The 21,685-nt window shown below is 41.5% G+C and overlaps 1 protein-coding gene across 3 annotated transcripts in view; it reads left to right on the top strand.

The window, feature by feature from the left end:
- Positions 1-21,685, top strand: part of DIAPH3 (diaphanous related formin 3) — a 4,946,160-nt gene that overhangs the window by 3,607,127 nt on the left and 1,317,348 nt on the right. For all 3 annotated transcript variants that reach the window (XM_044072887.1, XM_044072888.1, XM_044072889.1), the window contains one exon: positions 19,933-20,062. In XM_044072887.1, coding sequence (XP_043928822.1) covers positions 19,933-20,062 — 130 coding nt within the window. The remainder of the gene's footprint in view (positions 1-19,932; positions 20,063-21,685) is intronic.

Genomic DNA, 21,685 nt, shown 5'->3' on the forward strand with positions numbered 1-21,685 from the left:
CTGCCTACACCCACAGCAGCTGCTTGTTCCCCCTCTTACTCCTTACCTGCATATGGCCGTGGTGACCTTGCCATTGGTGGTGGGATGTTTTCCCCTTCCCTTTGTTGATCCTGCTGAACCTGTTTTTTTCAGGATGATGTTGTGTAGCATGGCACATACAATGAATATTTCAGTGCATGTACCTGGATTGTACTGCAGAGCTCCCCCAGATGTATCTAGGTACCGGAACTGTGACTTCAGCAGCCCAGACACATGCTCTGTGATATTTCTGGTTTGAGCATGTGCCTCATTATCGTGTTCTTTGGCAGGTGTTTGTGCATTTCTGATGGATGTCATCAGCCGCAGTTCCAGTGCATAACCTGCACCCGCATTTCTGATGGATGTCATCAGCCACAGTTCCAGTGCATAACCTGCACCCCCAAGTAAATGACCCTGTGAGATATGCCCCTAGTGAACATCTGGTACAGTTGGGAGGTGTGCCAGATATGAGAGTCATGTTAACTGCTTTGGTTGCCAGAACACACATTCAAGATGATTACACTGACTTGGCAGTTAATAGAGTGGAAGCCCTTTCTATTTAGGTAGAGGCTTTCCCTGTTCCCCTGGTGGTGCCTTAATTTCTATGTGTGTGCAATCTGTGCCACCTAGTACTTCAGGATAGTGTGCTACAGGGTAGAACTCCTGGATATTTTTGTTTTTGTCTTCAGGAGTATGGTGAAAATATATGTGGTCACTGGCATGTTGGAGCATATCTTTCATGAATTGATGGAAGATCCTGGTTGCTGGTGACTGACACCCTTGGAATGTACCCTTTTGGTTTCTGAAAGGTATCTGTTGCTAAAATTCTAAGTGCTACACATACCTTTGTCTCCACTGGTATGGGTTCCCCTCAGTTTGCCATGCTCTGAGTTGAGGGTGACAGGGGTTGCAGAGTCCTGTAGTGCTTCTCTATCCACTCTGTAGAGCTCTACAATTTCCACGTCATGTAGAATGTTATAGTTAAACAAGGTCTGCAAGCTCTTCTTCTTGGCCTTGGTCTTTTAGCAGCAGCAGCCTAGACTTCAGCCTGTGCACATGCCCATGAATTTGTACCCTTTTGGTTTCTGAAAGGTATCTGTAGCTAAAATTCTAAGTGCTACACATACCTTTGTCTCCACTGGTATGGGTTCCCCTCAGTTTGCCATGCTCTGAGTTGAGGGTGACAGGGGTTGCAGAGTCCTGTAGTTCTTCTCTATCCACTCTGTAGAGCTCTACAATTTCCACGTCATGTAGAATGTTATAGTTAAACAAGGTCTGCAAGCTCTTCTTCTTGGCCTTGGTCTTTTAGCAGCAGCAGCCTAGACTTCAGCCTGTGCACATGCCCATGAATTAAAGGAACAGTAGCCCCTAACATTGTTTCTGTGTAGACTCCATTCCATGACTGTATTCCATTAGGTTTTGGAATTCGCGGGGCAAACCAGCACTGAGTCTACACTGTTGCTTTATAGTTTGTTGAATAGCTCCTTCATCTTGGTTTGGTTGATTAGCATACAATGTAGCTGCTTATGTTGTAATTAGCATGCTATGGTGTTCACCTTGTTTGTGCAGCACTACACACCATGTAGAGCCGCTTACTGAATCTAAAACAGTGTGTTACCATGTGCACCTCTGAGTCGCAATGAGAATACACAGTGTAAGCAGACCGTGTGTTTTTTATTTAATCTGGCCATAGAAGTGATGTATAATGTTTGTAACTGCAATTATGTCAATAGGGTTTGTGATGTATAATGTTTGCAACTAAAATTGTCAGTATGGTTTGTTTTCATTTATATAAATGTATAATTGCCTATGTCATATGTGATAATTTAATAAAGATGTTTCTTGTTTAAAAAAAAAAGTGGGGTGAACTTATTCCTCATATGTCTAGTCATCATGGAGCAGTCCTAATCAGTCTACACTCTTTTTTACTTCAGATTGCAAGATCTTCCTTTTCTTCCACAACTCACTCCAGTGTTTCCTTCCATTGATTAAGTTTGCATTTTTATTAAAACTAGTCAATAGAACTTGCTGAAGGTGTTTTCTTGCACGTACACCATGTGTGTTCACTCTATAAGGATTTCCTCTTGTGGTGCCCACGTCAGTTTAACAACAATACCATAAACCCTCTGCAGTCTCTACCTTCAGAGCCTTCTGGCATATTAGAGAATGTAACATTTTCATGCCTTCCTTGATTTTCTAGTTCTCTTTCAGCACTTCCAGGGCATCTTCTAGTTCTGCTATTCTTATTGCATGCTGTTAGTCCGTCTTTTTCAAATGATTGATGTCATCAGACTAAAGCAATGAGGCATTTTCTGTACCTTCAGGCTTTTTGTCAGTACTATGTAAAAGAACCGTTCATTTTATTTTTCACATTATATAACTTATTCAACTCTTCATTAATGTCCAGTAGTGCACCATCTTCTGACAGCCACTGTTTTCCCTTTTCACTCCATGTGCTTACTCCTGTATCTCCTTCCTCTGAGTTTCCTGTTCTAGATGCTAGACTACCATCTGCTGTTTTTCCTTCCTTTGGTTATCAGATTTACATATAAAGAGGCTACATCCAGCAGTAAACTTCAGCTATCTAACTAGACAGGGAAAACTAAATAGTTTTAACTTTGCCATTAGACAGAGGGTTATGAGCTGTGTCTCAGTCATGCAGTGCTATACTGGAAGCCAGGTAAAGGTTAGGTTTAGGATGTACCAAAACCATAAACATTTTTATTAATTGTTAGGATTATGGTTTGTTTGAGGTGATGGGCCTAGGATAATAGTTTACATAGTTACTTTTATTTTAGAGTCTCAACTCAGCTCAGTGAAAATGGGTTTCTAATTCAAACTTCTAAGGTTAGAGCCTAAATCAGCCATAACCATTATTAATCCTAGTATCTGAGGTTATGGTTGCGTTATGACCTAACTGGAACAGTAAAGGTAAAGTTGCGGAGGTCTTAGGTCCTAAACTAATCGAAAATGCAACATCAAACTTAGATCTATGGATGAGAAACAGAAAATTTACCCCAGGACTGCCCCCTGTACTAATGGACAGATGCAGCTCATAAATGCTTTATCCCATGTATGGATCACATCAAATTATCTATGGTATGATTTAATTTATTCTCGTTAGGGCTAATATATAATTATCGACCAGGTGATGGCTAAGGCCAGTCTATAATCAAATGGGATGGGTTATTTCAAACACAAAAAGGGTCTGAATGAGCAGCTAGCCTAGTATTCGTCTATGAGCCTATAATGTAATAATAACCCTAACAGTTATTTTGGGTCAGGATGACACCTGACCCCATCCATAATTCTAACTAACAGTTAGGGTGATGATGTAGTTGGTTAAGACTGTAACCCAACCCTACCCATAACTCTAACTTGAGCTTGGCAGTATACCAGCCTCTGTTTTGTAATGCAGAGTCACTCATTTGCCACTTGTGTACTGTGCGTCTTTGAGCAAACCACTTTTTCAGACCAATAACCTGCATCACATCTGGAGACACTTGTGTTTTGTGAACCTTACATGGTTATAAAATATAGATCGGAGCTGTAGCTGTGAAACCTCAAAGTACTTGATCGTATTTTCAAAGTGTGACTTTGGTTACTTCTAATATAATTCTCACACTGTGAATAGCTGTTTCATTCATCTTATTAAAGCACACCTCCTCACTATTCATTTTAAGCAGACTGTTCTGTATTCTTTGCTGTGCTTATCACATACCCTTTCCCTCAACTTTGGGGAAAAGTAGATCCTAAGTTGTAAGTCTCAGAATTCTGCCTGCAGGTAGGCACTGTGATGTGAAAGGGGGTTGAATCATATGATATAAACAGAAAAAAGTTCTGTTAAAAATGGATAACAACAAGGAGAAATTAATTAAAAATACTAGAATTAAAAAAAAGACTTTGTTGCAATCTAAAGCAGTTTTTATCTCTACTATGACTGGTGCTAATTATTATAACTATGTTCAAGAAAACCTTTTCATTATATAAAAGATATTCAAGTCACAAAGAAGGCCTAGTTTTCAAACTGGAAGTGCTCCATTAGGGGGAAAAAGTGAAAATCTCCCTTTTGCTGGGAATTGATTGAAATGGAATTCAGGGTCCATATGATGATCATGTTGCATGGCAGAGAACAGTCACATGCACATCACTTACATAGAGAATCAACTTAAGGGCCTCAAGTTTCATAGGCAGCATGGAGATGATTAACAAGATTACAGTAATTATTTTTTTCTCTACATTATGAAACAGTGATAATGAATTGTAATGAGTATTCATAAAAGTGTTTTAGATTGCACCAATTCATAGCAATTCCTGTTCTGTCCTGTGAATAAACAAACACACCTAAAATGATGCAACTATTTTTACCTGAAAACCTGCCCTGCAAAAATGGCTACAACAAAGGGCAGCAGTCATGCACACTGTACTTTAATCTTAAAACCACTTTTTATTGTATTACTGTTAAAATTACTATTCCAGATCTAAAACAATGACTACAGGTGCCAGTTGGGCTCCAAAAGAGGCAAAAATGGAATCACAAGGATGAAATCTGTTTCCTCTTTGGATATGATCTTTAAGCACATTGTTTACTGATGCTTATTGTTCATCACTACCATGATAAATTGTTTTGCAAGAGAAGTAGTGTATATTTACTTATTAAAATCGTGGAGTAAAAGATGTGAACTTTTTCCCTCCCTTTTGCTAAGGTGGCAGCCCTGAATGTTTTTGAGGTACTGGAAAAGCTGGTAAATCAACTGCAATCTAAGAATAAGGATGATCTAGGAACGGCTTACTGTATGTGACGATGTGAGGTATTGCCAGCTATGCCAGGAGAAGTAAGACAGTGTATGTGTAACATATGCAGCACAGCTAGCTGGAATTTTGTAAAGAATTATATGTTATTTGTATATCAAACTGATTTGTACAGATGATTGTGCTGAAAAATGTCTTTGTAAAGCTCTTGTGTTAAAAATGTACCAACAGTTTGCCCTATCGGAAAGAAAAAGAAATACACATGCATTATTGTAACTGTTTAAATGCATATGTTTTAACAGAGGATACTAGAAGAGAAGAGGTTAACCTCAATTCACCTAACTTTGAAAATGATTTGAAATTAAATTATCTGGTTTAGGCCATAAAGATTGTATCTTACTGTTCTCACTGCAGTCAGAGACAAAATTATGTACTAAGAAGCTTTCTGCATTGTCTTTGGAGTGAGCTTATTGCTACTGTGGAAGTTTGAAATTGTTTTTTCACTTCCAGGAGCTGTAGCAGATCTAGGCAGGGCTGTGTGTGTGTGTGTGTGTGTGTGTGTGTGTGTCTTATTGACACATATCTGGTAAATCTTGACAACTTCTAGATGGAGGGGGGGGGGTAGAATGGAAACCAGAAGTCAGATGACCAGATGTATGTGATATCATTCTGTAGTCCATCACTAAAAATGATATTTTAATTTTAGGCGAAACTGAAGTCTCATTGCGGTCTGTTTTTGGAACCCGACAGAGAAGGACCCCTCACCTACTTAATCTTGCCTTGCTGTAATAAGTGAACCAGGGAATAATAATTCTTTAGATCAGTTAGGAAAATAAAGTGAGATTAGTTAAGTACTGTTCTTCAGTATCTGTGTGAATCTATTTGTGTTATTTTAATATTGCCTGTGATTTAAACTCTGGTGTTTACTGTAAATGAATATTTAGTATTTTCTTTTCTAATTTATTATTATTATATATATATATATATATATATATATATATATATATATATATATATTATTAAATATATTAAAATTTTTCATTGTGGCTGGTGTTTTAGAGAATATGTTGATCTCTGAGAGTACTTATATATATTTTTGATGACAGCTCTGGCTCTGCTCCTGAAATCCTTGCTGTTGGTCAAACTACCACTTGCATTAATATTAATTTCACTCAATATAATTGGGTACCCTAGCATGAGCCTTAGAGTAGCTGACTTTGGAGTGTCTAGTGGTGGTATAACTACCTTATAGTCTTGGCAGGAGGGGGCATAGTAAATCATTGCCTGCCTTTCCCAGGTCTGTGTGTGTGTGAAAATCAAATCTCAGTATGTGAGTCAGCTGTTTGGAGCAAGGACATGAAGCACTGGTTTCACAGAGAAGGTGCTGGAGAACTTGGCTTGGACACTTGGCTAAGGTCTGACCTCTATAGCTGTGCCAGTGGGAAGTCTTATTGGGGACCTAGAGGGGGAAGACAGAGAGAAAAAGCCAGATCCCGGACTGAGTGTGTTCTCTATGTGTTCTTAAGGGAAATTGTGCTTGATGCAGACAGCTGCATCTGGAAATACTGGGTGTATCCATTTTTGTTCCAAGTGAATGTCCCTCTCTAGTGCCAGTGGTGAGCATTCAAGCTCCTTGATTACTGGCCCAGAGTGGAGACGTCACACCATGATTTCAACATTTTGAGTAGACTTGTGTGATGGCTAGGCCAGTAAATACATTGGATAGCATGGCTTAGCCTTTTTTTTTTGGATGAACTTTAGCAGACTTTTCCAGATACGCCTAATGGTATGATTTCTTCTTTGTTCAGGCCTTGCAGGATCTGGCTTGTGACAGTTAAACAAGGAAACAGACATTCCCCATGGTGTAAGTACTTTAGGATGCCTTTTACAGCTGTTCCTGTTACTAAGCATCTCCATTTCAATAGAAAGAAGAAGCTTCCTCTTTAAATTGAGGTGGGTTAGCAAAGTGACAGGGATGGTTGCCTCCTGCTTTGACCAGCTCTCCAAAACTGGTAACTTCACAAGCCCAGTAACTACTGCCTTGGCTGTTGTGTAAGACTGTCCACAAGGTGCTGGTTTTCAGAAGGTTACCCTAGATGTTCTTCATCTCACATTGCTGCAGTCCTTACATATGGGTAGTCCGCTGTCCTCGGTCGGCCCGAATACCAAATTATTAGGCTGACGTCGGTCATGGGCGCTCAGATCTGACATCAGAGCGTCAGGGTATAAAAGCGCATGACCGACGTCATATCCTCAGTCTTTTTTGCCGCATGGTCCGATGCAGAAGCAGCGTTGCAAGTGCCGTTCGGCGTTCTGAAATTTTCGTATTCTGAGTTTCAGACCGAAACCAAGTTGGGCTAAGTACCCCGTTGGGGAATATTTTTGTTTTTTCTTGCCTCAGTTAATTCCGGATGTCAGAAAAAGTGAATAATTGTATTTCTTGTGGGAAACAGATACCGCATAGGGATTATCACTCTCTTTGCATTCCTTGTTTAGGACCGGACCACGACGTAGTCGGGTGTCGGTTTTGTGCTAGGTTTAATAAGCGCACTATAAAAAGAAAGTTAGATTGTGCTAGGTTAGTCTTTGGTAAGTGGTGTAATTATAATATGCCGTCGGATCCTCCGACGCCCGCTTCCACGAAGAAGCGCAAAGACAAATCCTTGAAACCTAGACAGGTTGATTCGTCCGTTTCGGACGCCGGTCCTGCAGAAACTACAGTGGAGCAGGTGGATCCGGCGGAAGTTTCTGTTGAGTCTCAGGGGAAACTTTGATTTTGCTGGATGTGGCCTCACAGGAGTCAGGTCAAGCTGAAGGGGCCTCTCAGGTTACTGTTCTCCCTTCTATGCCTAAGGTGGTTAGGCCTTCTGCTACTATTTCTAAGGCTTCTTCTAAGGGCAGGTCTGTTTTGCCTTCCTCTGGTGTCCCTCCAGGTACTTCAGGGTCTGTGCCTAAAAAGCACATGCTTAAAATGGCAGAAGATTTGATTACTTTAATTAGAGGTTCTATGCCCCCTCCTGATAAGAGGCCCAGGGTGGAGCCAGAGTTGGAAAGTTTGGATCAGGCCTCAGATGACTCAGACTCTTCTGCTGAAGATATTCAAGATTTTCCCCTTATTCGATTCTGATGCAGAGGATTCCACTCCTTCTGCTTCTCCTCCAGAGGATTTTTCATTTTCAGAAACTCTGCATTCCATGAGGGAGCATTTTAAGTGGGAAGGACAGGATTTCTTTGATTCACGGAAGAGGCTTAGGGAATTCTTGTTTTTACCACAGCATAGACCCTTGGCTATACCTCCTGTTTTGGATGTTGTTCAAGATGTTTTCTCGGAGGCTTCCCTTAATCCAGATTCTTTGCCTCCTGCGCCAGTTAAACCAGACAGGTATTACAGGGTGCCTGAGGCTCATAAATATCTGTATAAGAGTCCTAGGGCGGACCCAGAAACTATTAGTCAGGGGCCTAAGGGTGTTAGAGCTTCTGTTGTAAAGAATCCTGTTCCTCTAGATAAGGAAGCTAGAGCTTTGGATAGATGGGGTAAGAAGGTGTATACCTCTTCTACTTTAGCAATGAGGGCTTTAAATTGCCAGTTTCATATGTTGAAATATCAGAATTTCCTCCTTTCTCAGCTAAAATCTAAAGTGGATGCTTTGGCAGAGGGCATAGAGTGTAAAGAATTGCAGGATTTAGTGCATGTCTCTGAACAGGTGGGTAAGCATTCTTTGCAGTGTGGTTTTGATGCTGTACAGGCCTCTTCTAGGGTGGCTGCCACTGGTTCAGTTCTTCGTAGGCACGCCTGGCTTAAGGATCAGAATTTGTCCAAGCATGTTAAGACTAGAATTCTGGATGCCCCTTTACAGTCTGAAGTTTTGTTTGGTCCCCCTGTGGAGTCGGTTTTGAAGAAAATGGAAGACAAGGCTAAGTCCATGCAGACTGTTAAAGATTTTTTGCAGGTGCAACCTCCAGAGTTTAGTAGAAATTGGCCTACTAAGGGGTGGACCTACCCTTCTTCTGATTCTCAGTCTAGGGGTAGATCTAGACGTGGCAGGGGCAGAGCTCACAGTACATACAGGCCTAGAACTTGGAGTTCACCTGCACAATCTGCAGGTGAGGGCAGGGGCCAGTCCTTTCGTAAACAGGCCCAATGACCTGCATTTTCAGCTGCCAGATTCTTCTTCCCTGGCAGCTCCTTTGGGAGGAAAGTTAGCACTCTTCAAGCAAAACTGGCTTTTAGTCACCCAAGACAAATGGGTATTGGACATTATAAACCGAGGCTACAAGTTCTATTTCCATACATTGCCTCCTTTCAAAGGCATGCCAGACATTCCTCCTCGGCAAAGGATAGAGGCTCACAAGCAGATTTCTTTACTTCTTCAAATAGGAGCTATACAGCCAGTTCCTCTGTCAGAAGTGGGACTAGGATTTTATTCTCGCCTGTTTCTAGTACCAAAGAAAGGGAACACGTGGAGACCAATTTTGGATTTATCTATCCTCAACACTTATCTGGACATTCCAAAGTTCAAAATGCTAACGTTACAACAGCTTTTACCTCTGTTGGGAAAAGATCACTGGATGGTAACTCTGGATCTCAAAGAGGCTTATCTTCATGTTCCTATCAGGCCCAGTTGCAGGAGGTACCTGCGTTTCGGGCTGGAAATTTACATTATCAGTTCTCTGCATTGCCCTTTGGCTTATCTACTGCCCAGAGTGTTCACAAAGGTTCTGGCTCCAGTGATAGCCTTTTTCAGGTTAAGAGGAATACAGATTTATCCTTATTTGGACGATTGCCTGATTATTGCACAACACAAAGACGAACTTCTGCATCATCTACAGTATGTGATGGTAGTGTTAAGATGCCTAGGGTATTCTGTGAACGAAACAAAGTCCAGTCTAGTACCCTCTCAGGACATGTGCTTTCTGGGTGTGAGACTGAATACAGCTTCCCAGATGGCCTTTTTGACCCCGGACAAACAAAGAAGCCTTTCTCTTTATTTCATCAATTGTCTCTACAGTCCAGGCTGACTGCTAGGACAGTCCTTCAAGCCTTGGGGTTCATGGCATCTTGTATTCTGGTGCTTCCCAATGCCAAACTGCATATGAGGAAGCTTCAATGGTATCTCAAAAATGTATGGACACAACACTGCCAAGATCTAGACACTGTCATTCAGATAATACCTTGCATTCAGAAAGAATTTTTGTGGTGGGCTCAGGAATGTCACCTAAACAAGGGACTCTCTGTGACCCGACCAGAGGCGAGTCAGATTCTAACGACAGATGCCTCAGACAAGGCTTGGGGAGCACACCTCAATGGAAAATGGGTGCAAGACACGTGGCCTGTCAGACTTCAACATTTGCATATCAACTTGAAGGAGATGTTAGCAGTCCAATTTGCATTGATGGCTTTCAAGGATTTACTTCACCCAGGACAGGTGTTGATTCAAACAGACAACACTACTGTCATGTGGTACATCAACAAGCAAGGGGGAACCCATTCTTACCCTCTTTGCAGGCAAGCGATGATTTTGTGGGAGACTGCTCTCAGTTTACACCTCAATCTTCAGGCAAGGTTTCTACCAGGAGCACAGAACTCCTTAGCGGATGTGTTGAGCAGACAAATTGTGGATCCTCACGAGTGGAAACTGGATCCTCATGTGTTTCAAAAGTTGACAGTGTTATGGGGGACTCCAGACATAGATCTGTTCGCTTCTCCACTAAATTACCAGTTGCCATAGTTTTGCACAAAAATGTTTCATCCCACAGCTTGGAAGGTGGATGCTCTATCATTCAGTTGGAGCAATCTTCATGTCTATGCCTTTCCACCTCTGCCTCTCATTCCCAAGGTACTCCTGAAGGCCAGAATGGACAAGCCATCCATGATTCTGATAGCGCCGGATTGGCCTCGACAGCACTGGTACCCACTTCTGAGGAGTTTGGTACGGGAGCCTCCATGGTCTCTGCCTTTGATTCCGCATCTTTTGTCTCAGGAGGGCAATCACTTCCTCAATGTCAAGATTCAGTCTCTGCATCTCACAGCCTGGCATATTCTGTTTTAGGCCCTGGAGGGTCTCAGCTTCCACAACAAGTTTTGAATGTTATTTTGGAGGCCAGAAGGCCTAGTACAAGGAAAGTTTATGCTGATAAATGGAGGAGATTTTTTCTTTGGAGCAAAGCGAAGGACTTTGATGTTTCCAAGCCTGATTTAAGTGTTTCTCTTCAATATCTTACTGAGTTATTGGACAAGGGTTTGTCTTTCTCCTCGATAAAGGTTCATGCTGTAGCCATTTCTGCTCACTTTGACTGTGACCCTCCTTTATTTTCCCATCCTTTGTTTAAGCAATTTCTTAGAGGGGCAAAGAACATAAGACCCCCACGTAGAGCTCCTACTCCTGCTTGGGATCTCAATTTTGTATTGGAAAAGCTTACTCTACAACCTTTTGAGCCTGCAGCTACTGCCGAGTTAAAGTATTTATCATGGAAGACTGCTTTTTTGTTGGCCATTACCTCTGCAAGAAGGGTTTCTGAATTACAGGCCCTTATGGCAGTGGAACCTTTCCTGATTTTTCATAAGGATAGGGTATCTTTGCGTACTAATCCTTCCTTTATGCCTAAAGTGGTTTCTAGTGTGGCCTTGAACCAAACTATTCATTTGCCTACTTTTTATGCAAACCCCCAAAATAAAGGGGAGAAGATTTTGCATACTTTGGATATTCACAGGCAGTTATGTTATTATTTGAGCAGAACCAAGGGGTTCAGGCAGTCTCAGCAGTTGTTTGTTTCTTTTGCTTTGGGTTCTCAGGGAAAACCTGTTTCAAAACAAACTATTTCTAAATGGATTGGGTTTTGTATTTCTTTCTGTTATTTCCATCCTGGTAAGGAGATTCCGGCTGGAATCAGACCTCATTCCACTAGAGCTACTGCCACTTCTACTGCCTTTCTAAGGGGGGTAGCTACAAAAGATATTTTGGAAGCAGCCACTTGGAGTTCAGTACATACTTTTTCCAAGCATTACCACCTTCCTCTTTATTCTAAGTCTAGGGCTGGATTTGCCACTGCAATATTACAGGGCATTTTAGCAGCCCCTAATGTTTTATGATTTTGCCATCCTCCCTTTACCTCTGCTTTGGGATTCTACCCATATGTAAGGACTGCAGCAATGTGAGATGAAGAACATAGTACAGTTTTGTACCTACCATAAATGTAGATGTTGAAGATCCACATTGCTGCAGTCCAATTTACCCTCCCTCCTTCCCTCTGTAGTTTGGCATGGTTATATGGTTTGGGTGATGGTTGTTGTTGGGCATGTTTTTGGGAGGTATCCTGTTTTTGGGCTGTGGCCTTTCTTTTTAGGGCCTTCTGACATCTGGGGCAAGAAAAGACTGAGGATATGACGTCGGTCATGCGCTTTTATACCCTGACGCTCTGATGTCAGATCTGAGCGCCCATGACCGACGTCAGCCTAATACTTTGGTATTCGGGCCGACCGAGGACAGCGGACTACCCATATGTAAGGACTGCAGCAATGTGGATCTTCGAACATCTACATTTATGGTAGGTACAAAACTGTACTTTTTGAAAAGCCATAATTTCAGTTTGTCATTCTCGTACTTTGATGTTTCAGAGTGCAGGTATACTGTATTGATAAATTAGCATCCCCTTCCTCTTCCTTAATCTCTAGGCCACCTATCCTCAGTTCTGACTTTGCCCATTTCTTTCTTGGGATGTTTCTCCACATTTCTTACCTCACATCTGATGTCCATCTCCAGCACTCCTTTCTCTTTAATAGCTGAACAGTATCTATAGGCACCTTCTTGCCCTAACCATACTTGTTCTTTCTTATGCCAGGCCAAAATGTGAAGTCACAGAAATTCATTAATTTTGTATAAGAAGAAAGAATAAACTGTTTAGATTACTGTTTTCTGTGCTGCCCTTTTTTAAGTTATATATTTAAATGTTCTTGCCTTTCTGTGGTATTGAATGTCTATTTCACTGCTTAGGATTCCTCCCTGTGGTTGCAGACTATAGAAGACTTGTTAGTATCAGGTGTAACATACATACATATATGTATTCACACTATATCAGCTGATGAGAGAAGGAGCCTATTATCCTTTCACTGTCTCCCTATATTAGGATGGTCAGCCCATCTAGTGAGCGCAGGAGCATGTTCCTGCAAGTCTGACAAGTAATTCTAAGTTTTTTGTGTCCTGTTTTGCAGTTTGTGATCAGTCAGTGGATGGGGGTTGAACTGCAAGGTGCAGGGGCTGAGCTTTACCATTTTAGTAGATGTGTGATGCCATCCTATAAAACAGCAGGTGGCACTTACACCTCTCCCCCATTCAAATGGACAAAGAAGGAAAAGTAGTTAAACTGAGAGTGACCAAGAAAGAAATCCCAAGATCTGATGTCAATTTTCATTCTATCCTCAACTGATGGGTTTGGATCAAATCCCTCTAATCCAACGCGGTCATTACTAAAGCTCATGTCAACCAAGAACTCTCGAGCTTCTCCCTTATCCACAGTGCACCAACTACAATTCCCTCAGATCTTGTTTGCCACTTTTCAGTGAAAGAAGTGGTTTCCAACACTCTCGAGCAATATTAAGATAAGTTCATAAAAACTTCCTCTTAAGTAAATAAGGAAGATTTTATAATCTTGTCTTAATAATAATCTTGTTAATTTTTCTTTCTATATTTAGATTAAATATTCCCCTTACCTGTCTTGTCCTTTTTTTGTGTGTGCTTTGTGCGAAATTTCTTAGTTTTTTTTTTTTTTTTTTACTATTTCTTGTACTTGTGTAACTCTTGATACTATTGTTAATATCTTTTCCTTAGTACTACATTTTATGTAGTTTTTCCCATACTATTGTTGGTAGTTGTTCTGCCTTATTTTTTTTTTGCATTTTTATTTCTTCCTGTTTCTTAAAAAAAATAGCAGCAGTAGAAATAGTTGAATATTCTCTCTTTCTTGATTTTTGTTGGTGTGACAGTATGGCGGATAAAGCTCAGACAGGCTTTAAAAAATGTACTAAGTGTGGGCATAAGCTCCTCTTATCAGATGGCCACACTTTGTGTATACTGTTTAGGACCACTTCACTTGAAAGAAGATTGTTATATTTGCCATAGATTCAACCCTAGTGCGTTGGTTGAGTGCAAGAACAAATTGATTCTTAAAGGCCTTTTGCTTTTGTGTTTTGGAGAGACTATATCCAGCAAAACTAAGAAAATCTTCATCTACAAAGAATTTTTCTTCCTCTTCTGCTTCAGAATCGTCAAAGAAGAGGTCCCATAAAGATGCAGCTTCACCCTCTGATCCAAAGAAGATGTTGGATCCAAAGAGACCAAAATTATCTGATCCGATCCGATCTTCCCAGATCCAACACAATCCATGTTGGAACTGACTGTTATTGGTCGTTTGACTTCTCTTATTTTACCAAGGTCTTGGTATTCACCGTTGGTGGCTCCCGTACCCTCTAGGGTACCTTCCCCTTTTCTGGACAGACCCAGGTCCCCTTCAGTGTTTTCCACTTGTTCTAGAAGTCTCAGAGAGGAAGATGTGGGAAGAGTTGTGAGGGATATTCTCTTCGTGCAGGGGTAGATGGATGATCTTTTGGCTCCTACCCCTCTGGGTCAGGAGGTCCATTTTTCTGTTACACCCCCACTACAGCCTCCTCCTCTAACACTGTCATTTGTGTCAGAGGCCCAAGATCCTAGCCATCCGGGTCCTTCCAGCTTGAATCTGAGGATTGTTTTATCCTTGGATCTGAAGCTTTCTCTGAGTGTTCCAATCCCATCAGATCCGGAGATCTGTCTCAGCTGAAGCCTACCTGTTAAAGCCAAGGTGTTGGTTGACTGCAAAGCTTTCAGAGCCATCTCTGCTCTGGTTTCCACCTCTGGGTTTTTGCCCTTGGGGCAGGGGAAGGCTGCAGTCCAAAAGCTAGCCTGTTGGGATCCAAGGTCTTCCCCTTCTCCAGGGTGATTTGCCTTTGAGGCTGTGAAGAGAGTTCCCTTTTGGATCCCAAATCTGCAACCTTGATGTCTATATGCTCACAGCCTTACCAAGCCTTTTCACATGGACAGTCAGTACCAAAACCTCAGGTTTCCACACAGGGAATTTTGGTTTTTTCTTCTTCTGGTACCTCTCCAGAACACCCCACTGAGGAGGGCCCTAAGAAGACTACATGCAAGAGGAAACACCTAGACTCGCCAGAGGGTCTATCACAGAAGATACAGATATAGATGAATGTGAACGGTGCCCATGGTCATCTCTGAAGATGTCTCATTTGGAGACATCATAGAAATATTTAAGCAGAGAGGTGGCTGGATGCCAAGCAACCCTTTGTCTGAGGAGTCTGTTTTCCTGGATGTTTTTGTTACTGGGCCGTCTTCCTTCTGGGTGATTCTTCCCACCAGTGAGCTCATTGGGTTGATCTATTGGTGGGCATGGAAGAAATCCAACACCATTGAGCCTATATCTCAGAGACCAGATAAGATTATGGCACCACCTGTAGACAAACAGTTTTGGGGAAAATGGGTGCCCGTTGATGCCATCGTCATAGTGGTGGCTACCAAAAAGAAACGTGCCGAGGAGAGTTACACTGTCCAACCCCTCAGCATGGAGTTTCGGGTGATAGACAGATTTGGGAAGTGTGTGTATGCTTTAGCAACGTTCGCTTTAAAGTCACTGAATTATTCGGCACATTACACAAGACTTCAGAGGGATTTGATTAAGAAGTTGTCAAGTAACTGTGTCAGGATCTGTTACTGAAGTTCAGTCATCTGTGACTTCCCAGTTGGCTACACTGCAATCCATAGTCGAAGGAACCTCGAGGGCAGCGGGTTCAGGCATTTCCATCAGGAGGTATGCCTAGATGCGCTTATGTGATTTTGCAGAACCCTTCAAGTCCTTGTTTGTCATTGCTCCCTTTGAAGGCACATCTTTCTTTGGCCCCAAGGTGAAGGGCACACTATCAAGGTGTGAAACGGATGGAAAGACCCTGTCTGCCATGGGCATATGTTTTTCAACTCCTCAAAGATCCTTTTCTAGGAATCAATGAGTTGGTTGAAAGATGTGGTTCAAAAAGACTCTGGGTCCGTTCCAGGACACATGTAGAGGAAGTTCCCCCAGAGGCAGAGGAGGGAACTCTAATGGACGACGACGCCCCCATGCCAGAGGTGGTCTGCAAAACCAGGGGTCCAGAGATTCTTTCTGTGACAAACCCTACCAGCGCTTCTGAAAGGTGGCCCGATTGTCTACCTCTGGAGGAAGTCGGATGTCGACTATCACTGCACCAGAGAGCCTGGCCAAATATAACAAAAGATTCTTGGGTGCAGATGTTATTTCCAATGGTTATATAATTCCCTTTTATCTTCCTCCTTCAAACTCGAGAAAAATCCCCAGTGTTCCACCCAGTCAGAGGGAAGAAACCGCAATTCAAATTCAAAAGCTGTTAGAAAAAAAGAGTCATCCAAGAGGTTCCACCAGACCAGATAAAATCTGGAACTTACTCAAGGTTCTTTTTAGTGCCAAAGAAAACAGGGGACTGGAGGTCAGTTTTGGATCTCAGTAACTTAAACAAGCCATTTCAACAAACCAAGTTTCAGATGGTCACAGTTCAGTTCATTCTCCCATTTCTGGGCAAGGATGACTGGATGTGCTTGATAGACATTCGGGATGTATACCATCATATAAAGATGAACAGACATATTTACACATCTAGCTGGGAGCCAGTCATTACCAGTTCAGAGTTCTGCCCTTTGGACTCAGCACAGCCCCAGGGTGTTTACCAAGTGCATGGCAGTTGTAGCAGCTGATATGAGACTGCAAGGTTTCTGGGTGTTTCCATATCTAGATGACTGGCTCATTTCCACTCTGACCAGGCATAAATTGATAAGGGCAAAAGACCAGGTCCTCCAGACATGCTCTGTTCTAGGGATAACCATAAACTACGAAAAGTTCCTTCTGAAACCACTCAGAGTCTAGAATCCATAGGATAATTTCTCAACACAAACTTAACCATAGTCTCACTACCACCTTCAAGAGTACAGACCATAAGGTTAATAGGTCACAAAGATAATTTACAGTACCAAGATTTCAGTCCGCCTGATCCTTTAAGCTCTAGGGTCAATGGCAACAGCGATAACCCTAGTACCTTTAGCCAGATTTTATATGAAGATTTTTCAGTGGATGCTAGCAACATAACGGTCAATTCTTTCCCAGCCCATGTCAACTCAGGTGTGAATCACACAGACATGCAAGACAGATCTCAGGTGGTTGATTCAATCAGATCACATTCTATAAGGCAGTCCGTTCATTCTCCTCAGCCCAAGGCATTTTCTGGGGGTGAACAGTCCAAGGCACTTTGTCTTCTGAAGATGCCAACTTCTATATCAGTGCCCTAGAGATGAGAGCAGTGCTTTTAGCATTACAAGCCATCCAGGATACTCTCCATTTGAGGACAATTGCAATTCAAGCAGACAACATGTCAGTATTTTGGTACATCAACAAATAAGGAGGGACTAGATCTTTATCCCTTGTGCTGAGAAGCTCTCAGAGTGTGGTAGTGGGCGAGCTCATTCAACCACTTTCTCATCGCAACACACATTCCGGGCAACTCCAGTATGATAGCAGACAAACTCAGCAGGCGCATTCTTCTACTTCACGAATTGTTCCTCAACAACATCATCATGGAATTGATTTTCTGTCAGTGGGACCAGCCTTGCTGCGATCAGTTTGCTTCTCCCCAAACAACAAATGCAGCAGCTACTTTGCCCTAATCCCCCCACAGGGGGAATCACCGAGGGATTCTTTACTTCACGATTGGCCCCTTAGTCTACTCTATGCCATACCACTAATTCCAAAATTCCTTCAGATAGCTACTCTGTTGAAGAGCAAGGTCATCCTCATTGCACCTTACTGTCCTTGACGAATTTGGTTCCCCTTCCGTTGGCCTCAGTTGGTTCTCCAACCTTGGATTCTGGATCTGACCCCAGACCACCTGTCTCACCCAACATGCATGATTCATCCAAACATAACCAACCTCAGGCTGACTGCCTGGCTTCTCCAGCTCCATTAATAGCCAGATAACCTATGCTGTCTTCACCTGTTCATCAGACACTTTTATCTTCCCATAAGCCATCTACCAGAAAGCTCTATTCCAGCAAATTGAATAGGTTTGTTCACTGGGCTCTTCTCATTAATAATGAACCTTTTTCACCCCCATATTTAACTTTCTTGAGTGTTTACCCCATCTTTTTAAAGAGGGAGCTAGTTCATCAACCATTAAAGTTCAGTTAGTAGCCATATGAAATTTACACATTGATTTTGAGGGTTCCTCTGTTGCCTCTCATAAATTAAGTAAAACCTTCTTGAAAGACACTCTTCTTCTAAGACCTTCCTTTAGAGATCAAATTCCTCCATGGGACCTGACTCTGGTATTGCAGGCTCTTACTAAATCCCCCTTCGAACCAGCAGCTGCATGTGACCTTAAATACCTATTTTGGAAGACAATCTTTCTGGTAACTGTTACCCCTGCCAGACGAATTTCTGAGATTCAAGCCTTATCCTGTAAACCACCATACTTGATTTTTCACAAAGATGGCATTATAGTACAGGTTAATGCCTCCTTTCTTCTTAAGGTGGTGTCAGAAGCTAATATCAGTCAAACCATTGATTTGCTGCTGTTCTTTCCTAAATTTGTTAACAAGGCTGAATACATATTACATTTATTGGACATCCACAGACAATTATGTTTCTACCTACATAGAACAAAAGGCATCAGGAAATCTGACCAATTTGTTTCTTTCTCAGAAGTGTAATTGGGAAAGCCAGTTGCCAAAGTCACTTTGATTAGGTGGCTAACTGATTGTATTTCATTTGTTTATAAAAAAAAATTGAACATTACTCAACCAAAACTATTGCAAGCCTATTCAAATAGATCTATGGCGACTTCCTCAGTGTTTCAGTCTAGAATGTCGTCCATGGATGATATATGCAGCAGCGACTTGGGCTATTACCCATACCTTTATTACTCATTACAAATTGGATCTGGTTTCCAGAGGTAGAGCATCATTTGGCTTAGTGGTGCTCAGGAAAATCCTTCCTTGGGTCCACCCTGGATTTTAGGTTGCTGGTGACTCTGTCTCATCAGTTGAGGATAGAATGAAAATTGAGCATCAGATAAAGAAGTAATGTACTCACCATAATGTTCCATCTGTGTTGTCTATTTTCATTCTTCCTCAACTCCCCTCCCACCAACCCCCATCCTTGAAAACATCTGGAAGAATTTGTGGTTACAGGACATTTCTGTCCTTACATTAAGCTCTAGATATAGGCTTCTGTTTTTTTTTCTCCTGAATATACATATACCATTCTACTAAAGTCAGCAAACAAGATCAGAGGTAATTGAGGTTGTTGCATTGTGGGTAAGGGAGAAGCTCAAGAGTTGTTTGTTGCTGTGAGCTTTAGTAACAGCCGAGTTGGATCTGAGGGATCGTATTCAAATCCATTAGTTGAGAAAGAATGAAAATGGACAACACAGATGGAACATTATGGTGAATACATAACTTCTTTTTACCTACTGCATGTTTCCCACACAGATCACCTCTTGTGATGAATATATAATCCATTGTTTTCGATAGATAATAGCATAATATTTCTGAAAATGGGTATATTTTGGTTAGAACATTTGTAATTTGGGTGTTCTGTGTATTCTGCAGCTGTGTAATGTGATCCTTGTGGAAGGACATGATATAGCAAACCATTGCAAAATAAACTATTCAAAAATATGTGTATAGATTACTTTCATTTTTAATATTTTATTTTATAAGTTAATTTTTGCTTATTTTACTGCAAACTCTTGTTTACACTTTAACAGATTTGTAAATGCTTAAGCTGCATTCCAATTAAAATACAGTTCTATGTGAAGTGACTGATAACGCTGTTAAATCAGGACTATTACTGATAATCATCTTTAGTTTTAACTTTCGTCACACAGACATGCTAGTTAAACCCATCTCTTAAAGCAATTAAGTCGACTTGGTGTCAGAAAGTCATATTTGTTAGTATCTCCAAAGCAAGTCTGTATAGAGGCAATCTTCCTTATCAGAATATTTAGAGCACATCTAATTACTGAGAAAAGATTTGCAATGAAATGTTTTTTTTCCTCTTTAGCTCAAGGACACAAAATCATCAGATCAGAAAACGACATTGCTGAACTTTTTGGCCCAAATTTGTGAGGAGCGCTATCCTGATGTCCTGAGATTTGTTGAAGACTTTAATCATCTAGACAAAGCCAGCAGAGGTTGGTAATGGACATTGTGAATGGCATTTACATGTGCTACATGTTGGTATTAAAATGAGAACAATGAGTAGCAAATTGTATTCTAAGTCTGTTCACTAGCATCTTTACAGTGTACAACAAGGGAATGGCAGGTTTTGGCCTACATTTGAGAGATCTATGTTCTGTACACACAGGAAATTTTCCTTTTAGTGACTGTGTTTGTCATATGGTTACTTGGAAGACTGAGGCACTTTTTTCAGTTTCTCTCTGAATATTTTTTTTTTTGTTTTTTTTTTGCCATCTGGTTGATTAGACTTACAGGAAGGTATAATCCAGCTGGTAACACAGACATAAACGCTTACTACATGCTATGAAATAAGCTAGTTTAAATCTAATGGCAACAACAGTGTTTGCATTACAAACTGCATGCAGGGGTATTTTTTTCTTAAAGAATCTCAGCTAGGATGTTTTGATTAAACACTTTTCAAGCAATGTCTCTTTCAAGAAAAATGCACCAAAACCTGATCCTGTAGTGAAATATGGAAACAGAGATATTCAGTACTACTGTCTTCCTTAAATAACTGCGGTGGTGGTGCTGTGGTAGCGTTGTCGCCTCACAGACGTTGCCCGTTCGATTCTCAGTTAGATCGTCTTCTGTGTGGCGACATGTGTGAATGGGCATTCCTTCGTTGAAGGTTGTGCGTTAGGCCCGGCAAGCCAGCACATAAAAATCTACTGCCAATCATTAGCGGACCGGAGTTCCGCTGTGGCGACCCCTAACCGGGAAAAGCTGAAAGACACAAACTGTCTTCCTTAAATATTTCCCATCCTACATGTTTATTATTCAGTTTTTGTCCTAAATTACTGTTTGATTCTATGTAGGTTAGAGGCTGGGTCTGTTTAGAGCTCAGCTTGCATTTATTTGTCATAGATTTTTGGTGGGAGTCAAAAACCAGGAACTCCACAAATAAGAGCTAATTCCCTGTACACAGGAGAGGAGTGAAACATTACTCATGTAGTTCAAAGACAGAAAGTATGTGTGTGAGGGACACATTGCTTCGCTGGCCAGTATGTGGTGGCAGTAAACTTTGCCAATGTAATGACCAGCATGGATAATGCCTCGCGTCAAACTTTGACCATTTTTCTGTGCAACATGCTTGTCAAGAGGTAAGGTTGTGCATCACATTGAACAGGCCATATTAACCAGCCTATACCCTTAATACTGCCAGTGATGCAAACCTCATAATATGCTGGAGGGATGGTAGCAGCAGGCTAAATAGTCATCTGTCTTCATCATCTAGTCTGTCCAGTGATATATCAATGGGCATTTTGTTCTCGAGTGGCACATCACTTAGGTGGAAAGATGTCAGACTTTGTATGTCAGACTATTCTTCTGCAGTAAGTAGTAGTGTTGGCATTATCGATCTGATCTCCCCTAAGTGAGCAGTGCACATACTGCCCTGTACCAGCCTGTGCACCCAAGTTTGCCCGTGACATTGTTCCTCTAAATATGTTCTGCACGTTACGTACCTGTACTGCACACAATATGCAGTGCAGTGTATCCTGTCTTGTGCATTGTCTTCTTATGTTGGAATCTTATAGTGACACACTGTTGCAGTATTGTTAGAAATGATATTCCGTTCC

The sequence above is a fragment of the Protopterus annectens genome, chromosome 5.part1, assembly GCF_019279795.1.
Source record: "Protopterus annectens isolate FY-2018-M chromosome 5.part1, PAN1.0, whole genome shotgun sequence".
Classification (NCBI taxonomy): Eukaryota; Metazoa; Chordata; order Ceratodontiformes; family Protopteridae; genus Protopterus; species Protopterus annectens.